Source organism: Canis lupus, chromosome 9 (genome assembly GCF_011100685.1).
Source record: "Canis lupus familiaris isolate Mischka breed German Shepherd chromosome 9, alternate assembly UU_Cfam_GSD_1.0, whole genome shotgun sequence".
Classification (NCBI taxonomy): domain Eukaryota; kingdom Metazoa; phylum Chordata; class Mammalia; order Carnivora; family Canidae; genus Canis; species Canis lupus.
This window is the reverse complement of record NC_049230.1, coordinates 20,561,115-20,573,133: the sequence shown is the minus strand read 5'-3', so window position 1 is coordinate 20,573,133 and position 12,019 is coordinate 20,561,115. Positions and strand designations below refer to the sequence as shown.

Below are 12,019 nucleotides of genomic sequence, written 5' to 3'. Positions count from 1 at the left end.
AATGGAAATCTGGTTCTCTTCCAACCTGACCTGAATTTCCTTCTAGCCCTCATGACACACACTGTCCAGGCTGCACGGGCCTCACCCTGGATCCTCAGGCTCTCCTGATACTGGATGATGAAGTACTCTTGAGTCTGCTGCAGCTTCTTCAGTTCATTCTCTGTGTCCTGTGTGACCAGTCTCAACTCCTCAAATGTCTGGTTGATCTGGAGGTGTTTCTGGGACATGGTATCAGCAAGACTTCCAACTGGAGAAGTGCCCTGGAGACAGATTGAGGGGAGTGCAGACCACAGTGAGCTGGGCAGTGAGGATAGAAGAAACCTCAGGTCTTAATCTAAAGGAAAAGCTGAGGCTAGCACCTATAATCTGGCTGAATCCCCAAAAGTGAAATTTTGAGTCAAAGGAACTGCACACATCATTTGTGAGAACTGCTGCTGAGGAAGGAAGAAAGGAGGGAAAACAGGTGACTTGGCCAATTGTGACAACTTCATAAACCATAGTGGAAATTTCTGTAGCTGTCCGGCCTCCACCAGAGTCACCCAAACCTATACCACCGAATTTGTTCCAGAGAGACTAGAACTCAACGCATCCAGGAGTTACCTGGGTTTTCCTACAAATGATGATGACCCCTCATTCCACATCCATTCACTGATCCAATGTCTTGGACTATGTGAGATGCTGGGGACCCAAGTGAAGAACAAGGTTGTGTGAACACACATCATCTGTATCCCACTCAAGATCTTCTTGTAACTGAAGGAAGAAGCTGAACCTCTCATAGACAGCATCAGGGAGACCACAAAATGAAGTTACAGGGGAGGCATCAGCAAGGCTTTTATGGATCTAGCCATTTAAGTGACCTGGTCTCAGCCATTCTCTCAACACTTAGCTGAGAGGGGGCTCAGCAGAAACCTTTCTTAAGTATGATTAAGAAATATGAGCATATGGGACACCTGGGTGGCTCAGTGGTTGAGCATCTGCCTTTGGCTCAGGGTGTGATCCTAGGATCTGGGATCGAGTCCCACATCAGGCTTCCTGCATGGAACCTGCTTCTCCCTCTGCCTATGTCTCTGCCTCTCTCTGTGTGTCTCTCATGAATAAATTAATAAATCTTTAAAAAAAAAAGAAATATGAACATGCCTTTACTCCAAAACCATTTGTTGGGGGTTAAATTATTTTACACTATTCATACTGTTTTGTGGTGATAATCTCATCAAGGTTATGGAACAATTAAGATCAGAGAGGGTGCCTACACAGCTTAGTTGGTTAAATGTCTGCCTTTGGCTCAAGCCATGATCCCAGGGTCCTGGGACTGAGCACTGCATTGGGCTCCTTGCTCTGTGGGGAGTCTGCTTTTCCCTCTCTTGCCTCTCTTCCTCCCTCTCTCTCTCTCAAATAAATAAAATCTTTAAGAAAAAAAAAAGATTAGAGACCAGTCCTCTATTTCTTTTGTGCCTCTTGGGACAGTGCTCTGTTTATAGAGACATCAACAGATACACACTGGATTATCTTTAAAAATCTGGATCCATAGAGAGGTGGGCAAGGAAAGATTTCCCAGTTCCTGTCCCCACACCCATGGGACACTCACATTGTTGGCTTCTCGCACCAGCCTCTGTTCATTGTACAGAATATGTCGGATGCAGCGGACCAGCTCCATGGGGCAGCGGTCATATGTGTTCTGCAAGAATCCAATAGCAGACATCACTTTGGTCCATAACATGTAATGGGGCCTAAACCTACCTCAGAGCAGGGTTAAGATTTTATGATGGAGGAGACTTCTGGAAACATGTGGCATAATCATAAGCAATGCTGCTCCTCCAAAAAATGAGAGACAAGAAAAGTACATCATAGGAAACCCAATTACAATGAGAAAGTAAGATTATTTTATTTCTTGCCTCTTAATTTGCCTAAAGTACTAGGGCATCATTCTTGGAAAAAGTATACATAACTTAAAAAAAGACATCAGAGGAGAAAGTGGACACCATCTCGACTGAGTAATCAAAATTACTACCACTGATGCAGGAAACACGGATGGTGTATGTCTCCAGATGTGATATCCTGAGAAGGACACACATCTCTTACTCAGAATTTTGATCAGGAACGTGTAACCTGAATCTAATTAAGGTAGCAACATCACACAAACCTAAAAGGAGGTCCACTTTATCTTTAAAAATAGATGAGCTGAATTATTTTAAAATGTCAATGAAGGGGCACCTGGCTGACTCAGTTGGTGGAGCTTGTAACTCTTGATGTCGGGGTTGTGAGTTCAAGCCCCACACTGGGTGTAGCGCTTACTTAAAAATAAAATCTTTTTTTTTTTTTTTTTAAGTCAATGTAATGAAAGACAAAGGCTGAAACAGTTCCAGATTAAACAGACATGACAACCAGATGCAATATGTGGTCCTGAGCTGGAGGGAAAAAATGCCCTAAAGGGCAATTATTAAGTCAGTTGACAAAATGGAAATATAAGATCACCTAAGAATGTTTTATTAGTGTCACATGTACTTGAAGTTGATAACTGTGCTATAACTATGTATAGAAAATGCACATTGGGGGCACCTGGGTGGCTCAGTCAGTTAGACATTTATTTGCCTTGGGCTCAGGTCATGATCCCAGGATCCCGGGACTGAGCCCCACATCAGGCTCCCTGCTCATTGGGAAGCCTGCTTCTTTCTCTCCCTCTGTGTCTCCCCCTAGCTTATGTTCTCTCTCTTTCACTCACTCTCTCTCTTTCAAATAAATAAAATCTTAAAAAAAAGAAAAAGAAAAAGAAAATGCACATTGAAATACTTAGGGGCAAAGGGACATGATATACACAAGTTACTCTCAAGTGACAAAAAATGTTATGTGTGTAGAAACAGAATATGATACAGCAAATGTTAACAATGGGTAGATCTGGGCATAGGTAGGTGTTCTTTGTATCAATCCTACAACTTTCTATAAATTTGAAATAATTTTCAAATAAAAAGTTTAAAAATAGGGGTGCCTGAGTGGCTCAGTCAGTTAAGCATCTGCCTTCGGCTCAGGTCTTGATCCCAGAGTTCTGGGATGGAGACCCATGTCAGGCTCCCTGCTCAGCAGGGACCCTGCTTCTCCCTCTGCCTCTGTCTGCCCCTCCCCCTGCTTGTGCTCTGTCAAATAAATAAATAAAAATCTTTTTAAATTTTTAAAAAAGAAAAGGGTACAATGACAAAGTTATATAGTAAGAACTTTATACACCTAACATGTAAGTCAACACTGGGTTGGAGAAAGAAAATCTCTATGGGAAGTACTAAATGAAGGAAGAGTCCCTCCTAGGGGAGAGAGTTAGTGTGACCAGTTTTAACACCCACCTGGAGCTGCGAGGCATAGTGCCCCAGCTTGATCTTCAATAAGAACCCATCTTCCCCGACTTGGTGCTCTGCCTTCTTCTGCAGCTCCTGCACCAGACCCTCTAGGAGCTGGGTGGCTTTAATGTTCTCCTGTGGATTATCAAGATCTATTGAGTCCCTAGGGGAAAAAAATTACATACATATGTATACATACATGCACACGAGCCTGTATAAATGCAGCCTCAATGCATCACACCTTTTCTTGAGCTGAAGTGATTTCTTCATAACACTCACTGCAAGTTTTAGGAAACGGTCCACTTCAAATCAACTAGATGCCTATGTTAATCTATCACTAATCCTCTAATTAGCTTAGCTGTATCTTTTCTTTCTCCCTTTTTTCTTTCTCTTTCTCTCTTTTTTTACAATGTACTACCCATTCTCCTTCCTCCTACTGACTTGCTCTGGTGCATATGCTATCTCTTCTAGAAATGAAGGGAAAAGGAAAGTGCTTCGTGTACTCTGAAGGAAATAAGGGCACTGATAACTTCCTATTTATAGTTACCCCTCAAGGGGGTAAAGAGGCACGAGGTCAAAAATGCTCTACATGCTTTTTCTAGCCTTGACTAATTCTCTGTGTTGCTAATTTCACAGAATATTTTTTTTTAAAGATTTTATTTATTAATTCGTGAGAGACACAGAAGGAGAGAGAGGCAGAGACACAGGCAGAGGGAGAAGCAGGCTCCATGCAGGGAGCCTGACGTGGGACTTGATCCTGAATCTCCAGGATCATGGGCTGAAGGCGGCGCTAGACTGCTAAGCCACTGGGACTGCCCTCACAGAATATTTCTTAAAAACAGGTGGAACAACACTTACTGCTATTTCTAAGGAACCTGGAAATGAGATATTAAGACAGAAGGTGCCTAAAAGTATTTACACAAGTCAATGGTTGCAGATCTGGGACCTGTGGGCAATGCTAACTCTTCTAGTGACACAGAGAAACCACTCTATGGACTTTGTATTAATTCAGAGCCATTGAACTGGTCACAAAGATTGAATGGTTTCCCTCTCTCCTTCCCTTTCTTCTCTTCTTTATTCCTTCCCCCATTCCCCTCTCCAACTCTTTTTCTGTTTTCAAACACTTTAGGCAACAATTGCTATTGAGTAGTATTAAGTTGCTTTACTGCAGAAACCAAACAGCTGTCAGACTGAAATAACATTCACTTACTGCTGACCGGGTCTGAAGCCAAACAAGAGATCTAGCGGTAGCTAAAAGGCTATACCTCTCCATCCCTGAAGTCAGTTAGCAACTAATTTCAAACAAAGGTACAAACAGGTATGCCGAAACACTGATAATGTAGTTCAGCAAATAATATGCCCATATCTGCTGAGAATGGAGCAGAGAAAGGCAAATTTTAAATATGTAGCCTCTCTCTACTAAATAAAGTATGTGTTAAACAAAAGCCTGGGAGGAATGAAGGGCAGCCCTGCATCTCTGTTTTGACTGGCAATAATGCTCCTCATCTGAGGAACCCACTCTTGAGAAGTTCCAGTCTCCGTGCAAAACTCAGGAAATCAAGTACTGGCTCTGGTATTTGAAAACTTAATTCTCTACTCTAAAAGAAAAAAAAAAAAGCTTTTCTTAGCTTTAGCTTAAACATGAAGAACTGGACATTTTAAAAAATTAAAATCTTTATGTTCCTGGGACTCCTGGGTGGCAGAGCGGTTGAGCATCTGCCTTGGGCTCAGGACGTGATCCCAGAGTCTTGGGATCAAGTCCCAAATGGTGCTCCCTGCAGGGAGCCTGCTTCTCTCTCTGCCTGTGCCTGTGCCTCTCTCTCTTGTGTTTCTCACAAAAAAATAAAATCTTTAAAAAAAATCTTTATGTTCTTAAGAAAACCAAAACTAAATAAAATTCAGGCTTTCCTTGATATCAACACAAGTCTTTTAACATTTGTTCGGTAAGAAACTACACAGGGAAATCTACTAAATGAAATTTTAAATCACCAGAAACTTCTAATGTTTTTCTGAACTCCAAATTATTTAAACGGAAAAGAAAATGAAAAAGAAATAGAGAAGTGCTACGCAAAGTACACCTGATGTGCTTATGTTTAGCTTGGTTTTTTCTCACTTCATTACACGAGGCTGAGATTTTTTAAATTGCCCAGAAAATTGCCTTCCTTTGGTGCTCTCTACCTTCTGACCAGAAGTCTGCTACTAACATACAACTGCAATTATTGCAAGTCAGCATTACTGATAAGGTACACAGCCCTCCTCAGACAGTCACAGAGTGGCCACTTCTCCTGGGCTCTGCTGGGGTGGAGGCCGCCCCCAGTCACTCAATCAGCCTTGCCACCCCACCACCCTCACAGAGGCCTGAAGCAGCTGATGAGTCTGTCAGATCAGATGGACAGGCATTCAACATGCTCCCAGGCCCTGAACAGAGCAGTGATGGCCTGCTGCCTGGTATGCAGTAACATCCATTTAAAAGCTATTGTCAGGGCAGCCCAGGTGGCTCAGCAGTTTAGCGCCACGTTCGGCTCAGGGCGTGATCCTGGAGACCTGGGATCGAGTCCCACGTCAAGTTCCCTGCATGGAGCCTGCTTCTCTCTCTGCCTCTCTCTCTCTGTGACTCTCATGAATAAATAAAATCTTTAAAGAAAAAAAATAAAAGCTGTTGTCAATCTACTGCATTATACGAACTCTGAAAGAATTTAAAAACAATTTTCTGAGTATATAAACACTAATTTGGGAAATAAGAAAAGTAAAAACATGCTTGTTAAATCTGTCACCAAGAACGTAATTACTGTTAATGTTTTTGTGTATTGTCTTTTGGTCTTTACCTTATATATAAATTTAAAAACACCAATGTCTCCATTGTTAACTTTGTTAATAATACATTTTATTAAATGATAAGCATATGCATACCTTAGCTGCCCCATTAAGCACTACATTCTTTGTGGACAAGCGCTTTACTCTGTTCATATGAATTCTACACCTTATAGGCACTCAAAACATATTTGTTAACTGTTGTTTATTAGCAGCAATGCTCTAATGCTTTTAGCCAGAATTTACTATTAAAATAAAATAGGAGGGGATCCCTGGGTGGGTCAGCGGTTTAGCGCCTGCCTTCAGCCCAGGGCATGGTCCTGGAGTCCTGGGATGGAGTCCCACATCAGGTTCCCTGCATGGAGCCTGCTTCTCCCTCTGCCTGTGCCTGTGCCATTCTCTCTCTCTCTCTCTCTCTCTCTCTCATAAATAAATAAAATCTTTTAAAAAATAAAATAAAATAGAAAAAAAATAAAATAGGAAAAAAATCCTATTTTAAAAATTCCGAGAGTTATTCCAGCCCCCTAAAATCTAAGCTAGGGCTAAATACATTTTCATGGGTCACATCATTTAAAAAAATGTACAACTTTTTTTAAAAGATTTTATTTATGAGAGAGAGAGAAATAAAGAGAGAGAGAGAGGGGCAGAGACTTAGGCAGAGGGAGAAACAGGCTCCATGCTGGAAGCCGGAACTCAATCCCAGGTCTCCAGGATTATGCCCTAGGCTGAAGGCAGTGCTAAACTGCTGAGCCACCCAGGCTGCCCAAAAATGTACAACTTTTAAAGTCTCCATCATGTTATCTTTCCAATCAAACTTTAATATACTTGTGCTTCACTAAATATGATAGAAAAAACTGTGTTCACTTACCAAGCTTGGCTTTCAATCCACTGGGATAAATAATGTCGCACCTCAATGGGGAAATGCTGACCATATAATGCTTGCATCTGATGAAGGGCATCGCCTTGGAGCTGCTGGGCTTGTATCCACACAGCCATGGTTTACAATCTATTAAACAAACAATCAGTGGTTTGGGTGGGTTTTTTCCTTCTTCCCCCTTTAAATACATTAGAATAAATATTCACAGTATAAAAACCTAGAGATAAATGTTTTTAAGCCCTGGTTGGTAGAATATAAAGATCAGTATTCTTTAATTGAATTTTAGCTTTAAACTGTTTCAAAATGGGCGCGTTTGGGTGGCTCAGTCGGTTAAGCACCTGCTTTCAGCTCAGGTCATGATCTCGTGCACCTGAGATGGAGCCCTGCATTGGCAGAACTGCTCAGCCAGGAGTCTGTTTCTCTCTCCCCACCTGCCTTTCACATTGCCCCTCCCCCAGCTTATGTGATGGCTTGCATGCCCATCTCTCTCTCTCTGTCAAATAAATAAAATCTTTTTTTAAAGGATTTTATTTATATATTCATGAAAGACACATACAGAGAGGCAGAGACAGAGGCAGAGGGAAAAGCAGGCTCCCAGTGGGTAGCCTGGTGTAGGACTTGATCCCAGGACCCTGGGATCATTCCCTGAGCTGAAGGCAGATGCTCAACCACTGAGCCACCCAGGCGTCCCAAATAAATAAAATCTTAAAAAAAAAAGTTTCAAAATGTACACATTCAGTATAGCCATGGAAAGGTATATAACTTGATATATAGCTTCATAAAGCTCTGACTGTAAAACATACTGAAATTCTACAAGTAAAAGTACAAAGCCAGTTAGGGGAAGAACTGCCTATAGCTTTGATATCACACACATATTCTTTATTTTTGTTCCAAACTTGAAGTAAAAATAAGCAGCATTTCAACAGTAAGATAATTAGCATTGGAATTTTTAAAAAATCATTTGTTTTAGATTTGGTCTTTTGCCTTTTAAGAAATGCAATAAACGTACCGCCATTTTGAAAAAGACCCAGTAGAAGATAAATGAAAATATCTGAAACATGAATTGAACCTATGTACTATTACCAGTTACCTACGCAGCAATGCTTTACACACAAAGGGTATATAGATTTATCTATATTTTTCACCTTCTGAGTTACTGCTAAGAAATTTATGAAGCAATCTTCTGTTAAATTACCGTATTTAAGGGAGCCCAGGTGGCTCAGCGGTTTAGTGCCGCCTTCAGCCCAGGGCCTGATCCTGGCGACCCGGGATCAAGTCCCACGTCGGGCTCCCTGCAGGGAGCCTGCTTCTCCTTCTGCCTGTGTCTCTGCCTCTCTCTGTGTGTCTCTCATGAATAAATAAATAAAATCTTAAAAAAAAATCTCTCTTACATAAAAACAATACATCCCAGCTAAGAGTTAGAAACAAGAACCATTATATTCCAATAGTAGGTAGGTTTTTAAAATACACTCTTGATTCTAGAAAAAGTTTTGGTAGAAAACTTGGTAGAAAAACTACCATAATGTCTTCTTAGATTAACCTGAGAATTTTTAATTCACTTGGCAGAAATTCTCTGCAATCAATCCAATTGTGGCAGCAACATTACTTTATGTACACAGAGGTAGTAAAACTGAATCTTGCTGTAATACTATGATCCATAATGTAGAATTTGGTGGAAGGCAGGCTAACCTGAAACCCACCCAAAATGATTTGGCTATTGATTTGCACCATTCTCTTAACTGTGTTACAATTAGGGTCCAGTGAATCAGATCCTGATTTTGTTGAGTACCAGAAACTACACATGTGTATTAGGAAACAAAAATCCCTTCTGTCAGTTGTAGTTGTCTGATCGTGTAACACTGAGCTATTTATGGGACAAGTCAGTTAGCCAACAATGAGATGTGGGGTGGGTGCCAGTTACCTATTTTAGACTTGTGCAATGCTATAGAACACTTGAGCAGTGTACAATTTTATTTAGGGCTTTTGGGCATTAAGGCTGGGATCGTTGTAAGATCATCTAAGACATCAAATGTCAATGGCTGAGAGTTTACTAGGAGAAAGGTTTGGAATAAAAGAGCTCTTTCCAGAGGCAATCAATATTATAATCTAACATCTGGAAGAATTTAATTGTACAATATATTTTTTTTACAATATAATGTTTAATTAAATGAATTGTAACCCAAGATTTTGGAAAATTGGGACAGATACCAACACATGTTTTTTGGATAAAATGAAAAGGGATGGATGGGAGGGTGGAGATCCTTATACAGTTAAGTATATGGAAGAACAATGAAGGAACGAAAAACATAATTCAGGTATTCATCTTTTAGTAGTAAGGAACTGGAAAGAAGTAGGACCTCACCATAGCTGTTTTAATGATTATATGAACAATACCAACAAACACAAAAATTGTCTTGAATCCTGCATTCATTAACTGAACTGACCCAAGAGACAAAAGAAGGAAAATTGTTTATCTCCTCAGAGACCCCTCAGTCCTTGCAAAGAGCACAGTATTCCGGTCACACTGTAACCTCTTGGTCTACTTGACTTTTCTTCACATCATTTATCACTTCCTGACATTTATAACATATTTGTTTACTGACTTCTCATTGGGGTAAAATCACCATGAACACAGTAACTTTGTTTTGTTCATACTTTCTCTTAGGCCTAGAACAGTGCCTGGCACATAGCATTCTGTCAATTTTTTGTTGTTGTTGAATAAATAAACGTATACACACAATTTGGTCAAATCCATCACCTCTTTTCAAAGTTATTATGGAACAATGATCATCAGTATGAAATACTAATGCAAGAAAATGGAACAGATTTTACAACGTGGATGAATCTGTATTAACAATATTCTACTTGTTCCTTAATAATGCTGCAATTTGTAATTTTCCCTTCTAGTTTTTGTTAATTTATTTTTGTTTATCTTCCCCACTGAACTCTAAGAACAGTGAGTGAAGGGAGCATGTTTATTTACTACTGTGTCCCTAATGCCTAGTACAGTGGCTTGCCATGGCAAATAAGTAATCAAGACATATTTGCTAGTGAATAAATACATATTTAGTAAATATTTCATATATCCTGATGGTTTAGCATATTACAGGTGCCTATTATCGCTTTAAGAAAGAAGTACCATGGTACTATGCCATATATGTGGGGATACTATATAAATGCCACACTATGGAGTGCCTGGGTGGCTCAGTTGATTAAGCATCTGACTCTTAGTTTTGGCTCAGGTCACGATCTCATGGGTTGTGGGACTGAGCCCCACATCAGGCTCCATGCTCAGTGCAAAGTTTGCTTGGGATTCTTTCTCCCTCTCCTTCTGACCCTCCTCCAGCTCAGGTTACTCCACCCTCCCAAATAAATAAATCTTAAAAAAAAAAAAAAAAAAAAGGACATACTATCTTAAGTTTTTATATTAGTCTTTAGTTTTTATCAAAGAGCAGAATGTGGGGTGCCTCGGTGGCTCAGTTGGTTAAGCATCTGCCTTCGGCTTGGGTCATGATCTCAAGGGTCCTGGGATTGAGCTCCACATTGGGCTCCCTGCTCAGCGGGAACCTCTGCCTTTCTCTCCCTTTGTGTGCTCTTGCTCGCTCACTCTCTTTCAAATAAATAAATAAATCTTTAAGCAAACAAACAAACAAACAAAAAACAGAGTAGAATGCTGAGCACTTAGAGTTTGTCAGAATAGCTTTTATGGTTCTAAATATGAACATGTTATAATAGTTATTTTCTAAAATGCCATTTGAAGAATAGCTGATAAATATAAGGTGGTAACCACCTTATTTTGAAAAATAAAAATAATTTTAACTTCACTACATAAAAATGCTTTGACAGAGCTAGAAAAGTAGATGTTGCCAAGTACTAGTTAAAAATGTAAAATAGGGATCCCTGGGTGGCGCAGCGGTTCGGCGCCTGCCTTTGGCCCAGGGCGCGATCCTGGAGACCTGGGATCGAGTCCCACGTCGGGCTCCCGGTGCATGGAGCCTGCTTCTCCCTCTGCCTGTGTCTCTGCCTCTCTCTTTCTCTCTCTCTGTGTGTGACTATCATAAATTTAAAAAAAATAAAAATAAAAAAATAATAATAAAAATGTAAAATAAAAGTACAATAAATAGCACAGAATCCTTTTCATTTTACTTTTTAGCTAATAATTATATACACATGGAACATAAGATGAGTTACTGAAATTATCATATAACAATTTAAAATATACAATTTGGAGAAAAAAACCCCACCCCACATTACATCAATAGAAGCTAGAACCTAAGTAGTGCTTCTCCTCATATGTGCCCAAATTCTTCACACTCATCATTAAGCTATGCCTATACCTGGCATAAGCTGAATCCTTGTCCTTTCTCACCAGTATTCATCCCGCCGTTGAAATACTACTCCACATATGCAGTAACTGCACTTCTGTGCTTAATACATACTTTCTTTTGCTTATTTACAGGCAGTTCCATCTTCAACGCGTGATGTTCTGACAAGGAAGTGGTTTGTATCTTTGGTATGTTATTACAGGGGCTTCTCTAAACCAGCCTTGATGCAGAATGTTGTGCTTTCTGAAAGCCTCAGGTACTGAAATCGAACTTATATATCTGGATATATCCTAGGAGTCTCAAATAAAGCAGACCTTCGGGTACTTCCTTAAAAAAAGTTTCAAAGTATAAGCTCATGATTCTACAGGCTTATTCAAAACTATAAAAATGAATGTCTGCTAACAAATAAATGATATGAGTGGGTGGGATTTAGGAATAATCATGTCTAGACAATGAATACCTTTTTATTAGATGCTTTCCCTTTTAAAAGTAAAATATAAACCTTTCTCCAGAAAAACATCATTCTCAGGGTGCCTGGGTGGCACAGTCAGTTAAAAGTCTGACTTCTGCTCAGGTCATGATTTCAGGGTGCTGGGATGGAGCCCTGCAGAGCTCTTTCTTTCTCAAATAAATAAATAAAATCTTATAGAAAAAAAGTAAAAACATCACTCTCTTTTAAGACT

General features: G+C 40.0%; 1 protein-coding gene across 5 annotated transcripts in view; it reads right to left on the bottom strand.

Annotated features, from left to right (window-relative positions):
• The window catches only part of STAT5B (signal transducer and activator of transcription 5B), a 70,231-nt gene that overhangs the window by 19,602 nt on the left and 38,610 nt on the right, over positions 1-12,019 (bottom strand). For 3 of the 5 annotated variants that reach the window (XM_038547294.1, XM_038547295.1, XM_038547293.1), the window contains exons 2-5: positions 7,003-7,140; positions 3,330-3,486; positions 1,586-1,675; positions 86-260 (exon numbers count right to left, since the gene is read on the bottom strand). In XM_038547294.1, coding sequence (XP_038403222.1) covers positions 86-260; positions 1,586-1,675; positions 3,330-3,486; positions 7,003-7,130 — 550 coding nt within the window. In that variant the 5' untranslated portion in view covers positions 7,131-7,140. Of the gene's footprint in view, positions 1-85; positions 261-1,585; positions 1,676-3,329; positions 3,487-3,564; positions 3,768-7,002; positions 7,141-12,019 lie in introns of those variants that run through there. The other 2 variants (XM_038547296.1, XM_038547297.1) reach the window with 2 other exon arrangements.